General features: G+C 40.4%; 8 protein-coding genes across 8 annotated transcripts; 6 read left to right on the plus strand and 2 right to left on the minus strand.

The window, feature by feature from the left end:
• Positions 1-59: 59 nt before the first annotated feature.
• LOC125767308 (pro-resilin-like) lies at positions 60-8,021 on the minus strand. The gene is made up of 3 exons (XM_049433755.1): positions 7,037-8,021; positions 6,562-6,951; positions 60-1,093 (listed from the first exon to the last, which is right to left on the minus strand). Exons 1-3 carry the CDS (start codon positions 7,043-7,045, stop codon positions 560-562), a joined length of 933 nt encoding a protein of 310 aa, XP_049289712.1. The 5' UTR covers positions 7,046-8,021; the 3' UTR covers positions 60-559.
• LOC125768927 (cuticle protein-like) lies at positions 4,263-6,456 on the plus strand. Its single transcript, XM_049437264.1, has 2 exons — positions 4,263-5,580; positions 5,677-6,456. Exons 1-2 carry the CDS (start codon positions 5,572-5,574, stop codon positions 6,226-6,228), a joined length of 561 nt encoding a protein of 186 aa, XP_049293221.1. The 5' UTR covers positions 4,263-5,571; the 3' UTR covers positions 6,229-6,456.
• Positions 8,022-8,485: 464 nt separating the features above from the next.
• LOC125768950 (cuticle protein 19-like) lies at positions 8,486-9,073 on the plus strand. Its single transcript, XM_049437292.1, has 2 exons — positions 8,486-8,573; positions 8,646-9,073. The coding sequence occupies exons 1-2, from the start codon at positions 8,565-8,567 to the stop codon at positions 9,000-9,002; spliced, it is 366 nt and encodes a 121-aa protein (XP_049293249.1). The 5' UTR covers positions 8,486-8,564; the 3' UTR covers positions 9,003-9,073.
• A 996-nt stretch (positions 9,074-10,069) lies between these two features.
• LOC125768948 (cuticle protein 19-like) lies at positions 10,070-10,824 on the minus strand. The gene is made up of 2 exons (XM_049437289.1): positions 10,691-10,824; positions 10,070-10,615 (listed from the first exon to the last, which is right to left on the minus strand). The coding sequence occupies exons 1-2, from the start codon at positions 10,697-10,699 to the stop codon at positions 10,247-10,249; spliced, it is 378 nt and encodes a 125-aa protein (XP_049293246.1). The 5' UTR covers positions 10,700-10,824; the 3' UTR covers positions 10,070-10,246.
• Positions 10,825-10,996: 172 nt separating this feature from the next.
• LOC125767309 (histidine-rich glycoprotein-like) lies at positions 10,997-15,302 on the plus strand. The gene is made up of 3 exons (XM_049433756.1): positions 10,997-11,722; positions 11,784-12,160; positions 14,523-15,302. Exons 1-3 carry the CDS (start codon positions 11,711-11,713, stop codon positions 15,025-15,027), a joined length of 894 nt encoding a protein of 297 aa, XP_049289713.1. The 5' UTR covers positions 10,997-11,710; the 3' UTR covers positions 15,028-15,302.
• A 208-nt stretch (positions 15,303-15,510) lies between these two features.
• On the plus strand, positions 15,511-17,090 carry LOC125768946 (cuticle protein 19-like). The gene has a single exon (XM_049437287.1). It carries the CDS (start codon positions 16,620-16,622, stop codon positions 17,004-17,006), a length of 387 nt encoding a protein of 128 aa, XP_049293244.1. The 5' UTR covers positions 15,511-16,619; the 3' UTR covers positions 17,007-17,090.
• Positions 17,091-18,825: 1,735 nt separating this feature from the next.
• Positions 18,826-19,618, plus strand: LOC125768910 (uncharacterized). The gene has a single exon (XM_049437231.1). It carries the CDS (start codon positions 18,859-18,861, stop codon positions 19,546-19,548), a length of 690 nt encoding a protein of 229 aa, XP_049293188.1. The 5' UTR covers positions 18,826-18,858; the 3' UTR covers positions 19,549-19,618.
• Positions 19,619-21,102: 1,484 nt separating this feature from the next.
• LOC125768947 (cuticle protein 19-like) lies at positions 21,103-23,778 on the plus strand. Its single transcript, XM_049437288.1, has 2 exons — positions 21,103-21,466; positions 23,632-23,778. Exons 1-2 carry the CDS (start codon positions 21,163-21,165, stop codon positions 23,709-23,711), a joined length of 384 nt encoding a protein of 127 aa, XP_049293245.1. The 5' UTR covers positions 21,103-21,162; the 3' UTR covers positions 23,712-23,778.
• Positions 23,779-25,305: the final 1,527 nt, after the last annotated feature.

A 25,305-nucleotide genomic window follows, 5' to 3' on the forward strand; every position in this document is an offset into this window, starting at 1 on the left:
TTCTGATTTATTTATTTTTAATCTTTTATAAGATTGATAATTTCTGTAATGTCTGTATTTTTCTGTAATGTTGAACATTTTCAATGTGAAATTCCGTGCGAAATTCCACTACTATTGTCTGCATGATTTGATCAATATCAGTAAAATTCTGGATTATATCGATAACGAACAAAATCAACAAACGACAATGCAGGGAAAAAATATAAATTTTGAATTAACTACATTTAGGTATGCTCTGAAAAACAAGCTTGCTCAATAGTCTACTACGTCTAGGAGAGTTTAAAAGGTATAAAATTTATATTGAAAATATAATTAGCGTTTTATGTTAATTTTCACAGGGATCAAAAAATGAATTCATAAAAAATTACAAACAAAACTGTTATATTTTCGTACTCGAATTATGCGCTTCGAGCTGTGCATACATTCAGGCGTTTTTATTTATAGCTTCAATACATGTATTTCGGGCAGCGATCGAATACTGTACCGAGCGCAAAGCGAAGAGAAAAAAGCAGGCAGTGTAAATAAATAAAGGCGTACTCTGCCGACTAACGGTCACATTTTACAGATGTTGATTGATGTTGCTGTAGCTATAACCCTCCGCTTCATCGTAGCCACCGCCAGAAATGCCATGCTCCGTCTTGTACACCTGTGGGTGGCTCGCATGGCCAATCTTTTTCACCACGGCGTTGAATCCGTTGTGCTTATCCGCAGTATATTCCACTACACGCTTTGTGCCATCGGCATCGTACAGCGTGTAGCCACCCTTGACGACGTCCCCATCACGGATCTCCCACTGGCTCTTGTGATCACCGGTGTGTGCGTCCTGCACACCGTAATCGTACTTGTACTTTGGATATGCGTAGTGATCACTGTAGTCATAACCGTTCTCCGGGTAACCACCATCCTGAATGGATTTGTATCCGACTAGACCGGCTTCACTGTATCCCGATCCAATACCCAGCGGTTGATAGGAATCAATGGAGTTAGCACCGCTACCAAAGTATTGCGACGAATGTTTGGTAAGGATCTTGTATCCGTTGCCTGTGACATACGCACTTCCCATAGCTATCACCATCAGTAGCATTGAAGTCACCTGCAATCGGTTAAATTTGCGTTAGCTTATCACTGCACATCTTTACATTTGCTCTGATTTGAATCGTTTAATCTACCGGTATCACATTCATTTTGATTTTGAGTTCTATTTTTTAGCACAATAATCACTTGTTCAGTCTGTTTGGCACTGTGTCTACTGCACTACTGATACTTACATGTACACACCTTAGATATATATACTGTTCTAAAACAGTTGTGTCCCTTCCAACGATAAAACCCATCTGGCAATAGCAACACTAAACACACATGGAAAACAGTACACGCAACGCAACAGCGTGTGAGAATCGTAATCTTTCCTCCTCGAATTTGTTTACACTTGCATCGAGATCGGGTCCGGAAAATTGGCAATTCTTCACCCGGTTCTGTCTCATCTATACGCACTGTGGCAAGTAGCCGGCAAGCGGTCTGTGAATGCGTGGTATGAGCAAATGGGTTCACATTGTGCTGCAAACCATTGATGCTGACATGCGCACGTCAGTGAGCCTGTGACCGGCACGAACGAAATGCGCTACTGCACGAACTTATGTGCCCTGTTCGATTGCTGAAAGTGAGAACAACTCTAAGGCGGTGTTGCTGTCAGCAAACAATTGGTGTCTTCTATCGACTAGCGTTTTGGCTAAAATTCCAAAAACTAGAGCACACTAGAACGGTGTTTTATTGTGTTGTACAAGACTGTTATGCAACGAGGTACCGAATAATTGTCCCAATAGTTTTCGTTGTATTACCTGCAGATTTGGTTTTCAAAAATTTGAAACGTATTTTTGGAGCAATTTTTTGTTTTATGAAAGTTGAAATTGCAACTTACTGTAGAATAAAAATAGAAAGTAAATGTTTTTGAATACATTTAATTGATTAAAGTGATTTATTTTATTCAAATGAAATTAAAACCAGCATTGCACAGTGCTATAATTGTTGTTCAATATTGCATTGTGCTGCGCGTTAGGCTTTAATTCGATACACATTCAAAAATGTTATCTTTTGTAAAATGTTGATTAGACCAAAATGCTGGAAAATTCGTAAAATGGTTTAGCTCTTAGTAAAATAACCCGAACTACATTGAAAATAATTAGAAAAGATGTTATATACATCTATGTTACCTCATCAATTAAATACGTTTGTAATATTTACAGACAAATTAGATTTTCAGGTTTTTATGAGCTGATTGTGTTGAATTTTTACTTTGCTACTCTTTAATAAAAATTAGATAAAGCTACTAAAATTAAACTTTGCGAAATAATTATAAACAATAGTTGTAAAGTAAAGGGGCGGTCCGGTGGTGCATGTGACAAACGGCGCCGATCCACACGGCAGGACCGGATTCAAAACCCCATCCGGACCGTCCCCCTGTAGCAAAGACTGACTATCCGGCTATGCGGTAAAAACTAAGTCTAGTAAGCCAGAAATGGCCGGCGTGACCTGTAAGGTCGTTAAAAGCCAAGAAGAGAGAGAGAGAGAGAGAGTTGTAAAGTTAATTATTAAAAAAATAAATAGTTGAATATCGTTTTCTTTTCAGATAAGTTCAAATCAATAAAACAATGTTTCTGTACCCAAAAAAGATTTGAAAAATATTACCTATCTTTAAACTCGAAAACATTTCATTTTTATTAACCCAATTAATTTTTTTTAAATTTGAAATCTTTTTATATTTGTCCTCAATAAACGTCCGCAGCTATTAACAAACAATCTATTAACTGATGGGATTTAAAGATGATGCCATCAATCTGAATTGCAATCTTGTTATTTTGACGCGGACATTCATTCAATGGTTAGCAAGCAAATTAACAATGAATCATTTGCTTTTTTCCGCAGAGCGTATCCTCTATTGGGTATGGTTACCCATCTTCACCTCAATCACTACTGTTATCGAGCGTTTACTGAGACGATTAATGCGTTGTTTGTAACGTCTTTTCGGCCCTCCCAGCAGCTGAATGTAATCGGTACGCCTGTGGCCATTCGATTTGTGAGATAAAGATGGATTTACTTTTTTCAGACGATCGAATCATCGTACCATGCCGGTGGGAGGCCAATTGGTTCGTCTAGCCTGCTCTTTGCAACGGCTGAGAAACGATACAGATCGATTGCACAAACGGGTGCGCATAATTGCAGCAGTTATGCTGACTCTTCCTCAACGATTGCAAATTTGGCTCAGTTTTGTGCGCCGCCGCTTGAACCTTCTTCCCGTGTGTCTGTTCGCATTCGGTTAAAGTGCGTGAGGGTGTGGTTTGCTAGTGTAACCTGACGGCATAAGGGAATACTGCCGTTAGTTTCTCATCAAAAAAGGGGCAGTCTTCTCACATATCTATGCTACTTGGCTAAACGCCGGCATGAAATGATTTAGCGTGGGATGTTTTTCTGCTTTACGCTACCGTGCAAATGTTTCCATTTGGATTGGTATGTTCGCGAGTTTAAATGTTTCATATTTTCAATCTACACTGCTACCTGTGGAAATGTTTCTTTGGCTTTGGGTACCTTAGGCTTAGGTGTGTTTCACAGGGCCGTACATTCGAGAGCTGAAATGAGGCGTGAGGGCGAAAGAGAATGAACAATAAAATGTCAATTACTTCATCGGAAAGTGAAATGATCGTCTGAGGGTTTGGTATTGCACCGGGAAACGATCGGTTTGGATTAAACGATCACTTGCTCGGTCATAATGCACGAGCACGTGCTGCTCTGCGGGCGATAGCTAATTCGTAAATTCGTGTTAAACCTCTTATGGTGTTGGATTATGGTGCTGTGGAACTGGAAGAAAAGTGACAGACAGACGGGAAAGTGAACTGCTTGAGTTATTCAACTGCAAGCAGTTATTGTCACGTCATACAAAGCTTATACATTCTTGGACAATTTTTCACCGTTTTTCTTTGGTTCATTATTGGTAAGTTTTCTTAGTCATAATTCGGAAAAACCTGAAAAATATGAAAGGTTAGCAAAATGTTTGATTTGAAAGCAGCTAGTTAATATCTGTGTTTTTATGAATGTTTATATACTCTACGAATAACCGGTTGTGGTAGTAATAATCATTCTGCGCTGTATATACCGAAAGCCAAAAACGAACTCTTTTTTTGATTCGCCTAAAGAATGTCAACCTCATGGATACATGAGGAGGACAGTCAATAGAGTCTCTACAATAACGAGCTCTAAACGATGATCTCTTATTTCAGATTTGATAAAATGAAAGCTTAACTACTGTGTATATTTCTGTGAAATATATACAGCTCATAGTTTTAGCTTAATTAGGCTTTATGCTCCTGTTGCTTTTCAAAACAGAGGGAGTCGCCCGATAGCGTATGTGGTAAATGGCGCCGGTTATACACGGCAGGACCGGCTATCAAATCCTTTCCAGACCATTCCTCCGTAGCAAGGATTAATTGTTCAACTACGAGGTCTAGTTGTCTAGTATAGAAATATGTCTAGTAAACCAGAAATGTCAAAAGAACCAGAAATGTTAAGCCCAGAAGAGAGCGAGAGAGCTTTCAAAAATATCATAGGTAAAGATTATTATCTAATGTTAAATTAAACTCTTATTTGTATGTCTTCAAGATTCGATACGTAACTATAATAATACTATTTATCAGTTCATATCGCTACAGTTTTATCGCAAAGAAAAGGCGGAACTGTTTATCAATTTTATCGTTCCACAAATTGGTCACAGTTATGGTACAGGACGTTTTCAATTCCGTCCTCTCGGGAGGACACACAAGCTCTTCAAGAGTCGATTAACTTATCACCCATACACGGTACAGTCGATTAAAATTAAAAGTGCATACATGCAAACTTCAGCAAATCCGGAACAGCTAACACAGCATCAAGTTGTCCATTTCTCACGCTCGATTTTCATCACGATCTCATCCAATCGGACCACTGTTTTCGACGGATTAACAGACAACAGAATGTAGTGGAAGAAAAAAAAACAAAACTCCCTCTCGACTGCACCGAACCAGTTCGGCGGGGGTTCAATTGTGAGCAAGCTTTCTTACATTCGGTGGCATCGGTTCCGCGTCACAAATCGATTGTAACAGAGCGCTAATTAAATTACTGTAACTACTACCGAAAGCAATGGGGTTGCCTTTCTCTCACCCTCGCCAGGATCGGGCGACTTCAATGCGATACAATAATTTCTTTTCGGTTTTGTTTTTATGTAACGCGTCTGCCGCTGTGGTACGATCGGCACTGGAAGCTTACTTCGGCTCAAATATCGGGAGCTTGATGTTGGACCGTAGTGAGATTACTTACGATTAGCTTAACTCTGCAGGGCTTAGTTGAGGGCTCTTAGCCGTGCTCTTTCTCCCGGTCGATTAACCGTTTTCACCCTTTAAGACGACGTTTCGTTGTATATAAAGTGGTTTCAAGTGGTACAGTCAGTACCATTCAATCGATAGCGATCGAACAATAGACATCCTGGTATACGGGTACAGAGAGTGTTCAGTGTTGCAGTGTTTCAGTGCAAGTGTTTGAAGAAAAATGTTCCAAGTGAGTGTTATCATTCGGTGCCAGAGTTTAGTGATATTATGAAAGTGTTCTGGTTAGAACTGCATCACTAACATGCAACTTCTCTTCGTTCATTAGTTTGTTAGCTGCTTTGCCCTGGTAGCCATTGCTACGGCTGCCTACGTCCCATCCGGCCATTTCAGCTCGAAGTATGCTACCAGGAAAGTTTTCCCTCATGTTGCCGAGGACGAACCGAAGGCTGCACCGATGGAGCATCATCATGCGCATCATCATCACGAAGAACAGGACCATTTCGTCGACTATTATGCACCCATCAACTACAAGTTTGAGTACGGCGTTAAGGATCCACATACCGGCGATCATAAGACGCACTGGGAGGAACGTGATGGAGATGTGGTAAAAGGTGCTTATACCGTTCTCGATGCTGACGGTAGCTCCCGGTTGGTGGAGTATACGGCTGATCCTCACCATGGGTTCAATGCGGTGGTAAAGAAGATCGAACATTCACACATCCCGAAAAAGGAACACCATGTAACGCCGGCACATGAAGAATCCCAGGAGGAGCATCACCATCATCAGGCTGATGAGCAGGTGTCGCATAAACATCAGCACCACTATCACTACCAGGCCCCTGAACATCATGGGTATGGGCATGGCAAGGGCTACTAAGGAGGAATGTTCTTCAATATCTGCAGCATCCTGACCCTGTGTACCTGATAAAGGGTTGTAGTTTGTTTGTAAGCGTGAACTGTAACTGTATTTGTACTGGTTTCCAAATACACCCAAAGACTGTAAAACACATTTCATACAATCACGTGGTAAGTGTTCATTATTTTAAAAAATCCCTGTACAGCGGTTAAAGTTTAAAAATTTTCAAGGAAAAAATAGTTGGATCAATGTGTTGGTAATTTGCAACTTCAACAACATATTTATTCAGGAACAATCATAACAGGGTTTCAGTTGTGATTCATCACATACACGATCGACAGTAATTTAGAAATGTTGATCAAGTTTGCTGTAGCTATATCCTGCACCATGGCCATGTCCTCCATAATAGCCACCATGGTGTCCGTAGACCTGTGGGTGATAAGCATGGCCCACACGTTTCACATGAGCCTGGAAGCCGTTGTGCTTGTCGGACGAGTACTCCACAACACGCTCAGTTCCATCGGCCTCGTGCAGGGTGTAGGCTCCTTTGACGACATCTCCGTCCCGATGTTCCCACTGGCTCTTGTGGTCACCGGTGTGGGGATCCTTCACTCCATACTCGAACTTGTAGCTGGGATGCGAATAGTAGTCGTGATGGCCATGATGCTCAGCACCGTAACCGAATCCACCCCAGTACTGGGCCGATGCAGCCACAGCCAGAGAGACAACAGTTAGTACAATGATCTGTAAGAATGAGGAACGAGAAATATTTTATGGCGGAGTTTCATCAAAGGTTGCGGAAACTGTTTATTTATTTATGTTCACTTACTTTGAACATTTTTGCTACGGTATTGAGGATTGTTGCTTCTGCTGCTGTTTGTAAGAACGGTTAACTGACGAATGATACTTTTCGAACAAATGTGTTGGGTATTTATATTGTCGTGGCTCACTCAAAGGATGGTTGACAGTCAAGTTCTATGCGAAATAAAATATTGACTAATTAGCGCCAAGAAACAGTGGTAAGGCCCTTCAAAAATAGGCAATCGGTACGATTTCGCTAATTTGAGGTTCAGTTCTGTGACACGACGATTGGTCATGGCATGCGACAGCTAGAATTCGTGGGCGTAGCGAGCAAACGTTTCATGGCTGCAGCAGTCAGTCAAACGAGCAACATGTCCATGGTTGGTACGCAAACTTTAGCGCCAAACGAATGTCGATGCGTTTAACGTTTTTCTCCCTTATTTCTTCATTGACCGAAGCTAGCTGAAGCAATATGGTCTGACCAAAACTGTTTTTTATGCCTTCGAAACCAACGCCCAAGGTTAGCCGAGGCGAAAATCCTAATTTTCACCTTACGTGAATTTTGACCTTGATCGGTGGTTAGTTGGTTGTTGGGTTTTTTGTGGTGTTATGTTTTATGCTTCGCTTGAATGTGATTTTCAACGAAATGAAACCTTGGAAAGAAAATGATCGGGAAACATGAATGGAAACTGACAAATAAAGTATGCGTCGTGAAGATTTTGTGCACTATGGAAGGGAGATCGAAACGAGATGACCGATGTGGTAAAGAAAGAGGAATTGGTAAATATTAGCCATGGGATGGGCAGCTGCGATGTTACGCGTGGTTAACTGGGCATGAAATTGAATCGGATTATTTTCCATGTTAACAAATTATGCTGCTTTAGAGAATGCGATGTGCGCAGGCCACGTTCAGCAAGAAAAGCAGATGAGTGAATGGTAATGCATGAGAAGGGCACTAATCGTAAGCTACAAATATTGTAGTAAAAGGTAAACTACAATTTCCTAGGAAACATCATTCGTATGAAATTTTGAAGTGCACATATTCTAATGTTCGAATTCTGATGTTGTCCTATTACGTTTAAAATTTAAGATATGAATTCCCTGGATCATTAGAACTTGTTGGAAAACCTTGTCCATTTTAGTTACTATAGAGAATCGTGTTTTATGAAATAAAAAATAGTATTTTAAATGGTTACAATATTTAATGGAAATCATGCGTGCTATTTTCATATAAATTCCAATTGGCATGAAATTTAAATTTCTGTAAAGTATTTGTTTGCGACGTTTTAAATATTCTTAAAGGTTACACCCTTCGTTGACTATACGAAGCAATTAGTTAATCAAATATTCGACCCCACTTCAAACGAAGTAAAACACGCGATGGAACATGTTCATTACGAAGTAAAGCTTCTACCATAGCACGTTTGACTGTATTAGCTGTTATCCTTTCACCTGTATGGCGTCTACTGGTATATAAGAACAAAGCCGAATGGGTAGTATCATCATTCAAGTTTTGTTTGCCACAGCAGAACATTATAACTAACAGTCCCAACAAAATGTTCAAGGTAAGTTTTTGAGGATGAGACTAGCAGGATTAGTAAGGTTTCGTCATTAATAACGGCATTTTCTTTTGTTAGCTATTCTTTGCCCTGGTTGTGTTGGCTGCGGCAGCATCGGCTGTTGATGATTTCTACGCGTATCCCAGCTACAAATTCGAGTATGGAGTGAAGGATCCCCACACCGGTGACCACAAGAGCCAGTGGGAACATCGGGACGGAGATGTCGTCAAGGGAGCCTACACCCTGCACGAGGCCGATGGAACTGAGCGTGTAGTGGAGTACTCGTCCGACAAGCATAATGGCTTCCAGGCTCGTGTAAAGCGTGTGGGTCATGCTCATCACCCGGAAGTCTACGGACACCATGAGACTGGATATGGTGGTTCGTATGGTCATGGATTCGGTCATAGTTATAGCAAACTTTCTAAGTATAATTAAACTATTATTTCAAGCTCTCAATGAAATCAAAATAGAACTCTATGAAATGCAAACGTGTTGTGTTTATTTGTATAACGTTTAATTTAATTTCAAGAAGAATTACAATCTAAATTAAATAATCATCGTATCTGGTCCAATGTTCGTGTTTCAGGAAACAATTGATCTATTGGATAGTTTTTAAAATCGATCTACATAGAAATCGACCACATCAAAAATCGATCTAGTAAAACAATGGCGGCCCAGCAGTGAATAGTATAAACGGCACCAGTTCCACACGATATGATCGGGTATCAAATGCCATCTAGACCGTACCCTCCTAGCAAGGACTGACTATCCGGCTATGTTTAAAAAAAGTCCACAAAGCCAGAAATGGACTTCATTACCTTTGGTGAGGTCATGAGGTTATTAAAACCTTGAAGAAAAAATAAAATAATTGTTCTGGCGAGCCAGTTCCAGACGAGTATCAAATAATATGTATTGTGGTACAAGAACTTTAATTTTGTATAAATGAGGATGAGGATGAGGACCAACAATTGGAGTTGAAGTGGAATTCAATTACAAGATTGCAATCGCAAAGCATTCTTGGTATGTTACAAAATATTCCGATATCACGCAAACACCGTCTTCGACCAATCGTTTATCTTGGAGGGACTTGTCTGAAGTTGAAATAAGTCCTCTTTTTCCTTTGAATAGCACAAGTGCAATCCAAGAGTGACTATTTCCGAAATCTGGCTTGCCTATTTCGTGTTTTTTATTCCCCACTAAGCACATTTTTAAATCGGTGCATTTATATGAATCAAGATTGACCAATATTGATCGTATTTTCATAATACGATTCTGATAATTTTCAATGATTCTGAAGTTTTAATTATGATAGACACTGATGATGCATTTAATTATTAGATTGTGTGTTTTATTGACAATACGTGATTATATGATACTTAACAGTGGGAGCAGCAACCAAGAAAGTATTTCTAAAATAAGGAATGAAAGGAATGAAATTCTTAAAAAAAATATTAAAAAGAATTTACTGAAGGGACAAAACATTTTTATTAGGAATCAAACATAGGACACGAAAATAAAAACAAATATTTAACTAAAAATCAAATTTCGGATATTTTTAGTATTAATCATTAGCTGAAAGCGTTTTGTTTTGAAGAAATGATGAAATGAAATTTATTTACAAAGATAAGATCACAGTAGCAGTTAAAGAGGATGGAAAAAGATCACAATGCTCTGATTTCTCAATGATGTTGGTTAAGCTTAGCATAGCTGCTAGCATGTCCATGACCGTGTCCACCGTACGAGTGTCCACCCTCATGGTGTCCGTAGACTTCCGGGTGATGAGCATGACCCACACGCTTCACATGAGCCTGGAAACCATGATGCTTGTCGGACGAGTACTCGACCACTCGCTCAGTTCCATCGGCCTCGTGCAGGGTGTAGGCTCCCTTGACGACATCTCCGTCCCGATGTTCCCACTGGCTCTTGTGGTCACCGGTGTGGGGATCCTTCACTCCATACTCGAACTTGTAGCTGGGATGGGAATGATAGTCGTGGTGTTCATGACCGTATCCAAAAACGGCAACGGCCATGGCGAGAATCAGAGCAATCTGTAATAATCGTAACGGCAACAGTGATAAAATGTTAGAGCTGAATTGTGCCCAGTAAACAACGATCGATCTTACCTTGATCATTTTGTTATTGGTAGGTTTGTTTTAAACTGCAACTGTTTCTTCCGAACGCTAGTCGAGTACTGATGTCAAATTGTCCCGCGATCGTGGGTTTTATACTCGTGCGGTACCATTGTTGAGATATGGCTACGCTCACCCAAAAACCGAAATGTGGTTGATAATTTCCTCTTTGCGAGCAAGGTGGCTGCGCTTGAGGGAAAACTCACCGCACCCACCCAATGACGGGTGACGAAATCGTTAAATTAGCTGCACTTTCCTGCTCCAACGATGTGGACACGCAGCACGAGCGAGCAAGGTTATACGAGTAAGAGAGCCGACGATTTACCCGAGCATTTGCCGGCTTTTGACGATTTGGTAAGGGACTTGCAAATTTGAGTAGCGATAAATGGAAAACTCAAAGATAGATTGGATCAGTAGAAAGGTTGGGAGTTTAGAGTGTATGGCACGCGAGAAATATAAGTATGCGAAAATTAAACATGATTTTATAGGTATTAGTTAAGACATCAGACGTTAATTTTTGGTCTCTCACTTCCTGCCCTAGGTACGTCCGAAAGCGGGTCGATTGATTACGAACATGTGAAAACATATCTGTTAACGTGTGCGGACTTTGAGTTGAAGTTAGATTTGAAGGAATTGGTGGTAATTGGGTAGATTGCTGCTTATTCGACCGTAAAATCAAAACATGTGTACGGTAAGGGCTCAAACTGCCCCCGACCGGTTGTGTATGTGCATTGAGTATCGCACTGCCGGAGAGGGAGAGGTTTCGCTAAGGGTTTTTCGTTTTCGGATGGATCTATTGCGCGTGCCACTACTTTTCAACTTTTGGATTGTCCTGTTTTTATGGTCTGTTTACAAATAAAATTCAGCAACAAATTAAAGCATTTGTGGGGACAAACGGTAGAGGGGACCGATTTCGCTCGATCTGGGCTCGTGCTATAAATGTGAAAGATATTATGACTACAAACATCACATCTTGTTCAGATTCTTTAGGACTTACATCGCAAATATATCACTATGCTGTGCAAAGTATGTGGCAAAGTAAAAAAATCTGAAATGATAAAGAAAATAATTTATTCTGCTATTTTAGGTTATTTTTGTTGCTGTTATGGTAGCAGTAGTTGCTGCAAGCCAATTCGAACATCATGACTACCATTCGCATCCCAGCTACAAGTTCGAGTATGGAGTGAAGGATCCCCACACCGGAGACCACAAGAGCCAGTGGGAACATCGGGATGGAGATGTCGTCAAGGGAGCCTACACCCTGCACGAGGCCGATGGAACTGAGCGAGTGGTCGAGTACTCGTCCGACAAGCATCATGGTTTCCAGGCTCATGTGAAGCGTGTGGGTCATGCTCATCACCCGGAAGTCTATGGACACCATGAGAGTGGTCACTCGTACGGTGGACACGGTCATGGACATGCCAGCAGCTATGCCAACGGAAACCTCCATCAGCATCACCATTAGGAACCATTTGTGAACATCTGTGTTTGAAACTAAAACGTCTAAGTTCATGAAAAATAAAGCGTAGAATAATGTATATTTGTATAATGTACATACATACTTACTCATCCGACGGTTCGGCGAGTTTCTAAAAATGTGAGTAGCTTGGCGTGTTTCTTATGGAATACTAAACCATTTCTATTGGCCAATTCTATCGGATTCTATTCAAATGCTTCTAACGGTCCATTTGTAGACAATAGAGATCTGATTTTAGTAAATTAATTTAATTACTAATTTAATTCTTAGTCGTCAGTCTTAGGTTAGTTACTGTTTCAGACGCTTCATCTGATAATCTTAATGGAAGATAATCTTCTCACAAAATTGTAGTATTTAACTCAATTCTCATCTCCAGTGACCAGTGAGTTGATCTCCAGTGAGTTGATTAAGAATGCCTCAATTTTTTTTCAGCCAAATGCTTAATAAATAAATTTCTTTATTTAGCCAAATGCAAACTAAATTTTTAAAGTGTTATAGAGTTAGCTGATATGGCACTCGATAAACGAATTAAATTTTTTATTCATTGTGCGTTGTGATTTGAACCATTTTAACATTTTGAATTTGAATCCAAATTCTCAAGAAAAGTTCTTGGTATACTAAATGATTTTTTTTGGTATGGGTGAAATTGATGATGGTAGTGAGTAGGTGAGTACCTAGGGATTAGAAAGACCTAAAATTTTTGGTTTAATGACATAAATTGTACCACAACAACCTTTCGGTAAACTTTATTTAATAAAGTTTTTTTTTTGCTCGGTTAGAACGGCCTGGCCGTATCAAGACTTATTTTACCACGTAACATGATAGTCAGTCCATGCTACGCGGGGACGGTCTGGTTGGGATTTGAACCCGGTCCTGCCGTGTGGACGGGCGCCGTTTTTCACATGCACCACCGGGCCGCCCCATATTATTTAATTTGTATTGTTTTTTTTTATTTAACCATAATGAATGATTTGCAATAGGAATATATGAACTGGATCTATTGCAGTTGTATTTAATAATGAAAAGCGTAATAAAAACAACCAAAGTAGAACAGAACTATACCTGATGGAAATATTCCAGCTTGATATAGAAAAATTAAAGATTAAAACATTGACAGTATATCTTAAAAAATGGTATACTGCAAGACTTTTTGAGGCCGGATTCACAATATGTAAGATTTAAAAGAAATGAAGCATATTGATGGGAGTAAATAAAAAGCTTTCTCTATAATCAAACGAGCAAGATCAAAAGTCTATTGATCACATACTACAGTACAACAAAATTTCAAAATCTTAAGGGTGCCTGTTCACGTACCTCAAACTACAACACTACCGATCATGGAACTAATCTATAAAGAAATAAAGCCAGGCTAAATATACATCGATAAATCATAAATTGAGAAAGAACATAAGTTAATTAAATTTTACTCATTGATTAAATCCCATATCCTAAAAATATGTTTTCAAATCTCTCAGAGCGACAAAATGTGAACTTAATATATTTAATGTAAATCTGATTTTACCTGACCCGACAATGCATGCAACTTTTGAAATTTTCTATGTCAGCCCTCCCTTTTGCGAATTGCGAAACATTTTTAGTATTGCGAAAAACATTTTTTTCAACGAATGTTTACCGCGGCCACATGTGCCTTCTAGAATAGGCTTGTAATTTATGATGACTTTAAGGCAGTTTTTGGGACGAAAGCATTAACAACAGTTAACCAATTTTCCAGGTATAACAATTGAGCCTTAAAATTAAGATAAATTCATTATTTATTTTTAAAAACAAATTATTCCTTTTTTGCTTCTTAAGAACCGACAGACTGCATCAAGACTTATTTTACCATGTAGAAAGGTAGTCCTTGCTACGGGGGGACGGTTCGAATGGAATTTGATACCCAGTGCTGTCCGGTGGAACTGCGCCGTTTATTACACATACCTCCGGGGCGCCCCAAATCCTTTGGATTGAATAAAAAGAATTTATAAATCTTAAAAATTTATTTATAATTTTTTTACTTGTGTGTTTATATCTTATTTTAAGATAATCGCAAAAAATTTGTAATCTGACATAAATGAATTAAAAATTGTTTTGTTTGACAGTTCTAGAAGTGTACAATAAATTCGTCAAATAACATCCCTTAAAATGGCGAGCGCATTGTGAAAACGGTTGGTTCAACATACAAAAATTTCTTTAGAGGATCATATCTGCTGCCAGGGAAAACAATTGGTTGGAGACCACTGTTCCATGCGACAGATACTTCGAAATTGATCAGTAAACAATTTATATTACGTGTTTTTTAATTTCTGTCATGCAAGGTCAGCTCATAACTAACTAACCATAACTCAACAGCATGCACGCATTCAAGCCCTACTCCTTTCACATCATATTTAAGCGCTCATATTCAACCCAAATGCCAACAGTCGATCGCCAGCCATCGCTCAATCTGCATTCACCAAACCCACAAGCCAAAGAACTTCCCAAAATGATGAAGATCACTATTGCCGCCCTCGCACTTCTGGCTGTCGCCGTTGCCGCTTACGAGCACGAGGACTACCATTCGCATCCCAGCTACAAGTTCGAGTATGGAGTGAAGGATCCCCACACCGGTGACCACAAGAGCCAGTGGGAACATCGGGACGGAGATGTCGTCAAGGGAGCCTACACCCTGCACGAGGCCGATGGAACAGAGCGTGTTGTGGAGTACTCGTCCGACAAGCACAACGGATTCCAGGCTCATGTGAAGCGTGTGGGTCATGCTCATCACCCGGAAGTCTACGGACACCATGAGGGTGGACACGGTCATGGACATGCCAGCAGCTATGCCAACGGAAACCTCCATCAATACTATCATTGAGAAGGGTCTATGCTAGTTTAATAAAAGTTCCTATGATTTGTGTTGAATAAAATCTTGATTTTGAATATTTTACAAATTCCATTGTATTCGACTATCTTTTTTCTTGGTGTAACAACCTACTAAGTCATGCTTGTTTTAACTGGCTTCAGATGTATCTTTATTCTAAAAGATTTATAATTAGCCCATAATCTCAAGAATGGGGTAACCATCCGAATAAGTTTTGGTACCGGCGTGAAAGATAAATCTGTAAACCATCAGGTAGCTCTTCGGATTATGCGATTAGATGGTTAGTTTTTTTTTTGCTTTTAGTTATTGGTTTAATCATTTTATGAAATAATGAATTGTACACATTTATTGATTGTATTATACCTTCAGTAAATACATTAAATTAGACTTTCGTCGTGGTTTAGAAAATTATGTTAATTAATAAAGAAGGCGGCGGTTCCAGCAGGCCGGATTAGGTATCAAATCCCATCCGGGCCGTTGCAAGGACTAACTATCCGGCTAAGTGGTAAAAATAAGTTTAATAAGTCAGAAATGCGCAGCATGACCTTACATTTCGTTAAGCCAAGGAGAAAAAAAGAGAGAGATAGAGAGAGAGAAAGAGAGAGAAAGATAGAGTAAATTAATAAAAATGTTTATTTTTTCGTTAGAGATGAAATCTGGAGAACGGTGTTCAATAACAAAAACGTTTGAAAGCTCTAACTCAAACTGTCTTAGTGCTATAAGTTTTGTACCACCAAGAATGTATCATTGGCTTGAGGACTCTGCCAAATACGTCAAGAAACGATGTCCTTTTGCTGTTTATATCCGATTCTGGCTTCTACGATATTAGTTATTCACTTTTAAAACTATTATTTTTAAATTTTTAAACCAATGCTATGTTTGCTCGTGTAGACCATTTTACACAACATTAAAATAAAATTGTTAGACGCTGTTTCTTTTTCCTAATAAGTCAATTTTCAGCTTTCAGCAAACAGAAATATTTTTGATAAAAAAATTATATTTTTTTTTGACAAATGACTGATTCATATCTGACTGATCAATTCGGCCAGGCCGTTCTATCTGAATAAAAAAAAAGACTGATTCATCGTCATCGTCGTCATACGTCGGTACTCCAAAAGCTCGACCAGAATTATATCTATGTGACCTTATTTTTACTAGCCTTAACCTACAAGTAGGTTAAGAATAAATAAAAGTTCTACACAAATTTGTTTACTGTATTATTACATGAAAGATATATTCTTTCACATACATACGACACCATTAAACCATCAACCATCAACCATTAAACAATCCTTGTTGTTTCATTTGTAACACATATACAGTCAGTTTCGTGGAAATAAATGATCGATCAAGTCGATGCACGAAAATTAACTATTCATTTCATATATATGCCATGCATTTCCATCAACTTCCACGCCCCATGATCAGTTTACAGTGTGCTAGCCATTGCTGTAAGAACGACATGCACGCATTCATGCCCTACTCCTTTCAGACAATATTTAAGCGCTCATATTCCACCCAAATGCCTACAGTCGATCGCCAGCCATCGCTCAATCTACATTCACCAAGCCAAAGAACTTCCCAAAATGATGAAGATCACTATTGCCGCCCTCGCACTTCTGGTAGTCGCCGTTGCCGCTTACGAGCACAAGGACTACCATTCGCATCCCAGATACAAGTACGAGTATGGAGTGAAGGATCCCCACACCGGAGACCACAAGAGCCAGTGGGAACATCGGGACGGAGATGTCGTCAAGGGAGCCTACACCCTGCACGAGGCCGATGGAACTGAACGTGTTGTGGAGTACTCGTCCGACAAGCACAACGGCTTCCAGGCTCATGTGAAGCGTGTGGGTCATGCTCATCACCCGGAAGTCTACGGACACCATGAGGGTGGACATTCGTACGGAGGACACGGTCATGGACATGCCAGCAGCTATGCCAACGGAAACCTCCATCAATACTATCATTGAGAAATATTCTTTATCAATCATAAGGAAATCCATGAATTTCGATTTAAATAAAGATTATTGCCAAACTAAACAAATAACTTAATCTGATCAGCAATTTTCATTTGTCCATCATTGATCATTTCTTATTAAAGTATCTCTCAAAAACATTTTGAGCACGTCATACGTGTCTCTTTGATTTTCTCTTTCATGATTTTCTCTCCTTGAAGTACATACAATCATTTAACAATACTGTAATGTCCCGCAAGTATTGAAATGTGACATTAAACGTTTTTGTTTTAGAAAAACAATCGAACCTTTCTGTTGCATTCTGTTTTAGTTAGATTATTCTATCGTTGGGTCGAATACCTATTTTGTAACATGTAAGTTTTTGTTTTAGAAGAACAGCCGAACCTTTCTGCTGCAGTCTGTTTTAGTTAGATTATTCTATCATTGGGTCGAATACCTATTTTTTAAATAAAATATATTATTAAAGGAAAAGAAAGAGAAATAAACTTATATACCAGTTTACAATAGAAATAGGTGGAACAAAAACGAAGAAGAAAAAACAAAAACACAGGTTACAATGAACATTTAACGACTTCTTCATCTATCACAGCATTATTGTGTCCAACAATGTGGATGATGTAGTTTGCAAACAAACGTAGGATTTAGATCCGCTTACTTCTACTATAGTATACGGTAGCAGAGGTACAAGAATGAAGGTGTAAGGGTGGGATCGATGCTGTGGATTGCTTGCAGCAGTGTACTCCAGGCCGATGACGCTCTGGAACACAACGTAAATTTGTGTTCCTGTGTATCCACCTGCGAATACTCTTCGAAAACTGATGATGCTCGGTTCATTTTTGACATTAGCTCACCATGCGCTATCTTGTTGTGGACCAACAGGTACAGAACGGATCTCTGTACGGATGTAAGCCCCCGAGAGCTGATGTTGGCCCAAACTAGTTGCCAGCTTGTTTTTGGGAATTCCTGCTCTATTTTGGAGTCAGGAAGCTCCTCAACTAAAATCCGTCCAAGTGCTCGGGCGGTTATGTTGGGAATTGTGATTGGGAATTGTGTGCGTGATGTTGCATGACAACCTTTCTAAGACATGGATACGTCGATGACATGGATGTTATGTTGGGTGGGTTTCCTGACCACGATATCTGTTGGCTTCCGACAGGAAGGCACTGCTTTTCAGCGACATACCAGCTGGTTTGCAGTGCCTTGCGTGGCGATAGCCGGAATATACAGGTTCAGTCTTCCATGGTTTCGGGCTAAGGCTAGGTGGTTCAGTGGCACACTGAGTCTGCCTCAGGATCCTTGCTACAGGAATGAGCCAACAGTAAGCGACACCTTGCCTATGTCTATGGCTCTGTTACCACATACCGAAGACGCATACCATAGCTTGGGCAGGAGAAAACAATTCAGGAGGGTTATCTTCTGCATGACGTTTAGATCCCTCATGCGACACGACCAGACCAGATATCGGAATTGGTTGTCTACTCACAACGTTGCTATTTGTAAATAACCCTACACGACATGCAAAATGGTTTTACGGTTCAGACACTCATCTTATTTTCATTAGTTTGGAGGACTAGTACATATTTGAATAATTTTTTAACATTTCATTTTATTATAAAAAGATTTTAAAAATCTTGTTCATTCGCACTAAAGTGTTCCAACAATGCTCTATAGAGTTTTTCTAAACAATGAAAACACGAGGAAGGCATATGATACTAATAATTATTAACTACGTTTTGATCAGATATGTATATTCAATAAGTGGATGCATTGTTACAATTTGTCAACATTATTGTAAAAGAGTTGTAACAATCGCTCCATTTTTCAGTAAAAGAGACAGAGAGATTGGATGTTAATACTTCCATATTTCAGTTTCCCTTATGAGACACTTTCCACTGGAAAATTTACAAAACGTATTGGAAAAGACAACCCACGAGCAAGTGACTTTCATTTCATATGTCGTTCATATCGTTCAATTTCCACGCCTATATGCAAGGTCAACCGTAACCCAACGAAAGGCACACACGCATTCAAGCCCTACTCCTTTCAAACCATATTTAAGCGCTCATATTCCACCCAAATGCCAACAGTCGATCGCCAGCCATCGCTCAATCTACATTCACCAAACCAACAAGCCAAAGAACTTCCCAAAATGATGAAGATCACTATTGCCGCCCTCGCCCTTCTGGCTGTGGCCGTTGCCGCTTACGAGCATGAGGACTACCATTCGCATCCTAGCTACAAGTTCGAATATGGAGTGAAGGATCCCCACACCGGTGACCACAAGAGCCAGTGGGAACATCGGGACGGAGATGTCGTCAAGGGAGCCTACACCCTGCACGAGGCCGATGGAACTGAGCGTGTAGTGGAGTACTCGTCCGACAAGCACAACGGCTTCCAGGCTCATGTGAAGCGTGTGGGTCATGCTCATCACCCGGAAGTCTACGGACACCATGAGGGTGGACACTCGTACGGTGGACACGGTCATGGACACGCGAGCAGCTACGCAAATGGCAACCTGTACCAGCATCACCATTAAGATTCAGTTTTGATCGTTGAAATTCCGTTATTGTGGATTGATGATGAATAAATGTGTTTTTGATATTTAATTGAAAAGTGTTTTAATATTATGTAATGATCATGCTTATTAAAGCAAAAAGCAAATCATGCTGCTTAAAGGGTTTTTGTTTTTTTTATTTGAAGTGATTTTTGACAAATTTTTAGAAGCTTAAACCCAGATGTGACGTTTTGGTGTCTTACCACCAAATGATTTGGAGTAAATCATTTAAACCAAAACATAATAAAAAACGGTTTGCTAAAACATCCAAACAACTTCAATAAAAAAAGCTACACTTATTTGTTGCCCAGTTAAGAAATCTGTATATTAGAGACACTTAGGACCGATATTCCATACTCAGAACGAAATGTTGTTTCAAAATAAACCTAGTTCAAGTATCAAGCATTCATTACGGCATTTCTATTTTATATATATCTTACACATATTTGGTAGATGAACAATTTATAATCACTTTTATTGAGCACTATTTTTTAATCGAATGAATTATTTCATGTATCATATGAATTGTATAAAAAAGATCCTCTTATTAACGAACTTTTCGAATAGTGACCAATAGTTTGGATTTGATTATTCTCGTTATAAATTGATTGACACTATATTATTCAGTTGTAAAGCCTGCCTTATTCTAGCATTAAATAATCCATGATTGTTTTAATAAAATTAATTTGATTTGTAATATTTCTATTCTATTTGTATTTTCTATTCTAGATAAATCTACTATTTCAAAATTCTACTATTTTCACGAATTTCCTTTTTAAATTATATTTGTTAGTTTTATGTAAATATTCTGAACTTTATATTTTCACATTTTAAACATGGGAAAATCTACAACAATACCGGTAAAACGACAGTTCAACACATTTATTTGTATGGTGGGATAACATTCTATTATTTTTTTATATCTACTAAAAAACCAATAGAAGATCAATAAAATTTCTAAACCAATAATAGCTTCGGAACCAGCAAAGAAAACTAAAATGCTTCAAAAAGTCTATGCGGTGTAATAACAGGATAATTATTAACAAGAATGCCTGTTTTTAAATGGTGGAAAAAACGGCGATTCTGTACATTTACTAGATGTACACCAATCTTCCGGAAATATTATATTCACACTTCATCAACTCATCGCTAGCTCACTACTCTAAGCTAGTTTTGTTTAGTTGCGTGCAGTGTTGCCTTAAAATTGTCGAAACTGTTATAGTTAAATTAAGATACGTGGTAGGGTAGCGCTTAAATGTGAGCAAACCAATAAATGATCCCATGCCGAAACGCGGAATGAAAATCAGAAAGTGAGCGCTTAATGTTGCTGCAGGAAAAGTGTTGGCCAGAAACCAAAACCAGCAGCCCGTAAGCACGCGTGGTTTTGGGTTGATTTCGTGTTAATTCTATGCAAGGCTGTGCGTATTGCATTGCATCACAAAACGTGTGGTTTAGTAAGAGTGACCAAGTTTGGTAGAGTCGTGGGTGGTATTTAAGAACTGCTACCTATACCAGAGGGCTACAGTTCATCAGAAAAGTTTATACCTAGCGGATACCTTCTTTGCAAAGTACAAACCAAAAATCATCGAATATAGGATGAAGATCACTATTATCGCCTTCGCCCTTCTGGCTGTGGCCGTTGCCGCTTACGAGCACGAGGACTACCATTCGCATCCCAGCTACAAGTTCGAGTATGGAGTGAAGGATCCCCACACCGGAGACCACAAGAGCCAGTGGGAACATCGGGACGGAGATGTCGTCAAGGGAGCCTACACCCTGCACGAGGCCGATGGAACTGAGCGAGTGGTCGAGTACTCGTCCGACAAGCACAACGGCTTCCAGGCTCATGTGAAGCGTGTGGGTCATGCTCATCACCCGGAAGTCTACGGACACCATGAGGGTGGACACTCGTACGGTGGACACGGTCATGGACATGCCAGCAGCTACGCAAATGGCAACCTGTACCAGCATCATCATTGAGATTCAGTTATGATCGTTGAAATTCCGTTATTGTGGATTGATAATGAATAAATGTGTTCTTGATATTTAATTGAAAAGTGTTTTAATATTATGTAATGATCATGCTTATGAAAGGTTTTTGTTGTTATAATTTGAAATGATTTTTGACAAATTTTTAGAAGCTTATACCCAGATGTGACGTTTTGGTGTCTCACCAAGTGATTTAAATGTGAGTAAATCATTTAAACAAAAAAATAATTGCTAATCGGTTTGTGGCGCCCGATCAATGGACATAGCATTGGTCTCTAGCACCATTTGATCCTTTCTCTGGGATGGCTTTGGAGGATTACGTGTACCTTTACAACAACTTGCGCTGCCAAAACATTGGGGTGGACTTAACCTCCATATTCCTGCAATTAATACGGTCGCACTGCTGCTGTACCGATACGTTACCGAAAGGTTGGGTCACTACACATATCGTGTGCTAGTAACCCCCCAACATAGGGTCCATTTCGACAACGTATCCTTGCCTGAGAACGGTGATCCAGCATTTGGCGACCTTCCTAATCCAGACCAGCATCACCACCAAAACCTTTCGACAGATTATGGTTGAGAGACTTCAGGATGCAAAGGAGCCGTGGAGTCACCTTCCGTAAATTGGCGATGGGTTTGGAAGAATATTATCAACCACGAACTGTCGTCAGTCCAGCGAAGCACCAGCAGTATTTGCTGGTGTATTTGGGCTGGTGCTGTATGTGCTGGAAGGATCGAGCGTCTTCGGCTTGCTCAGTACGCTCCCAGATAGAGACCCTGGAGCACAAGTTTGGCAAGTGTCCTAGAGTATTTTATCCTTGGAGCATACTGTTGCAAAAAAAGCAGTCATCGTTCTAGACAATTCCCTAAACTTCCTTTCCCTCCTCTTACCTGTAATAAGTAACAATAATTCAAGTAAGAGCACTCTAATCCCACGTTTGTTTCCAAATTACGTCATCCACATTGTTGAAAACAACAATGCTGTGATTAATATAACAATTCTTAAATGTTCTTTGTAATCCCTGTATGTCATCCCCTCACGTTTTCCCTGCATTGTCAAAACTTGTATGTAAGATGTTTTTTAATAAACATTTTTATAAAAAAAACTAAGTAATTTTCTGGAGTCATTGAGCATATAATAAAAAAAAACATATTTTAGGCAAGCATTCCTTTTAAAACCGCATTCTCAATCTGTCGATTCATTCTCACTCCTAGTTTGTGACAGGGTTCTGCGGAAAATAAGTGTCGGAATACATACAAACATAAGTATTCCAACAATGATCAATAGAGTTTTTTTAAAGAATGAAACCATGAGGAAGGCTTATGATATTAATAATTATTATTTACTTTATGATCACATATGTACACTTAATTAGTGGATGAACTATTACAATTTGTCAACATTATTGTAAAAGAGTTGTAACAATCGCTCCATTTTTCAGTAAAAGAGACAGAGAGATTGGATGTTAATACTTCCATATTTCAGTTTCCCTTATGAGACACTTTCCACTGGAAAATTTACAAAACGTATTGGAAAAGACAACCCACGAGCAAGTGACTTTCATTTCATATGTCGTTCATATCGTTCAATTTCCACGCATATATGCAAGGTCAACTGTAACCCAACGAAAGGCGTACACGCATTCAAGCCCTACTCCTTTCAAACCATATTTAAGCGCTCATATTCAACCCAAATGCCAACAGTCGATCGCCAGCCATCGCTCAATCTGCATTCACCAAACCCACAAGTCAAAGAACTTCCCAAAATGATGAAGATCACTATTGCTGTCTTCGCCCTTCTGGCTGTCGCCGTTGCCGCTTACGAGCACGAGGATTACCATTCGCATCCCAGCTACAAGTTCGAGTATGGAGTGAAGGATCCCCACACCGGAGACCATAAGAGCCAGTGGGAACATCGAGACGGGGATGTCGTCAAGGGAGCCTACACCCTGCACGAGGCCGATGGAACTGAGCGTGTTGTGGAGTACTCGTCCGACAAGCACAACGGCTTCCAGGCTCATGTGAAGCGTGTGGGTCATGCTCATCACCCGGAAGTCTACGGACACCATGAAGGTGGACACTCGTACGGTGGACACGGTCATGGACATGCCAGCAGCTATGCCAACGGAAACCTCCATCAGTATCATCATTGAGGAGCATTAATTACACCAAATATTGTGATCTAAATAAATAATAAATCATCTTCATCAATTGATTTGAAAGCAATTTCGTTTTTAATGTTTATTTTTTATTGGTTAGTAGCAATAGTAGTAGCTAGCGGCTAATCTAATTGAATTTAAAAAAAGAAATTAGTATGAAATGATAAATGTACTTTTGAGCATTTTGAGGTTGATAATATTGGGTTCGGTTCTAGGGCCAACACTGTGGAATGTTATGTACGATGACCTTCTTCGTTTGGAGCTGTTCGGAAAGCGTGCGGACATTATAGGGTTTGCTGATGATGTGGCGTTCACCCTTATCGGGAGGGACCCGCAGGAAATCAGCAACCTTGCTACGAGGAACCTGGAGATGATCGAGCGTTGGATGGATGGAGTGGGATTGAAGCTGGCCCATCAAAAGACCGGCTCATCAAAGACCGGATCTTCTGCACTCATCACAACCCGCAGGTAGGTCAACTACGTGCGGGGGGACACACGATCGTATCCACGGAATCGCTCAAGTACCTGGGGGTCGAGCTCTGCCGCAAACAGCACCACGGTCGGCATTTGGAAAAGGTTTGCAGCAAGGCATCACGTACCACGAATGTCTTGACCGCTCTGATGCCGAATAAGTGTGGCCCAAAAAGCAGCAGAAGGAGACCCTTGGTTAACGTTGGGAATAGCATTGTCCGTTACGCGGCACCATCGTGGGGACGGACGCTTCTTCAGAAGGACGTTCACCGGACCACGGTTCAGAGGGCGCACCGCACAGGAGTTCTTCGAGTGGCCAGTGCCTTCCAAACGGTCTCCTACGATGCCGCTTGCGTGGTCGCAAGCACTATCCCGTTAGTCCTCCTCCTAGAGGAGGACATCCGCTGCCACGACGAAAAGGTAGCGAGGGGAAGTCCAGGACCAGACATACGAAAGCGGCAAAGGGAAGAGACCATGGGACGCTGGCAACAACAATGGACAGCCGGAGCGGGGCAGCCGAGATCGCGCGGGGATGAAGACGAGGAGAATTATCCCGGACATTATGTCCTGGGTAAATCGCAAGCACGGAGAAATTGATTTTTATCTCTCTCAACTCTTTACAGGGCATGGGTTTCTCCGGAGCTACTTCGTCGAAAAAGGCATCCTCGATGGCTCGCCAAACTGCCCGGTGTGTGAACACCAAGTGGAAGATGTCGACCACGTAATGTTCCACTGTCCACGGTTTGCTCGAACCCAACACGAGATGCAGCAGCAGAGCCACCCGCTTGACGATAGAAAATCTTGCAGCGGAAATGTGTGCCAACAGCAACACATGGGAAGCAGTCCGGACCGCCGCAAGGACCATCTTCAGAAACCTCCAAATGAGATGGAATGAGGAAAGTCCGCCTACGGCCAGACGGAGACGACAACAACGACGGCGGAACACGGAACAAACTGGACAGCAACAGCTGCCGCCGTGACCGCACCAAAGGATGACGACAATGGAAGCAGCAGCAGCAGCAACGAGTAACCAGAGCAGCAGCAGGAGCTAACCCCTACCGGAAGTAGCGGCTACGGACAGGCGGGCACGAAGGCACGAAGCAGCAGCAGCAGCTGA

Source organism: Anopheles funestus, chromosome 3RL, assembly GCF_943734845.2.
Source record: "Anopheles funestus chromosome 3RL, idAnoFuneDA-416_04, whole genome shotgun sequence".
NCBI lineage: Eukaryota > Metazoa > Arthropoda > Insecta > Diptera > Culicidae > Anopheles > Anopheles funestus.

Excerpts from the sequence above, each read along its gene's own strand:
- LOC125768910 (XM_049437231.1), top strand. The coding sequence starts at position 18,859 with ATGTTAATACTTCCATATTTCAGTTTCCCTTATGAGACACTTTCCACT.
- LOC125768946 (XM_049437287.1), top strand. The coding sequence starts at position 16,620 with ATGATGAAGATCACTATTGCCGCCCTCGCACTTCTGGTAGTCGCCGTT.
- LOC125767308 (XM_049433755.1), bottom strand. Across the intron at positions 1,094-6,561 it reads GCTACAGCAAACTTGATCAA|GTGACTTCAATGCTACTGAT; the intron begins CATTTCTAAATT and ends AACCGATTGCAG.
- LOC125767309 (XM_049433756.1), top strand. Across the intron at positions 12,161-14,522 it reads CTCCATCAGCATCACCATTA|CATGCACGCATTCAAGCCCT; the intron begins GGAACCATTTGT and ends ATAACTCAACAG.
- LOC125768947 (XM_049437288.1), top strand. The coding sequence starts at position 21,163 with ATGAAGATCACTATTATCGCCTTCGCCCTTCTGGCTGTGGCCGTTGCC. Across the intron at positions 21,467-23,631 it reads AGTCTACGGACACCATGAGG|GTGGACACTCGTACGGTGGA; the intron begins GTGGACACTCGT and ends GACACCATGAAG.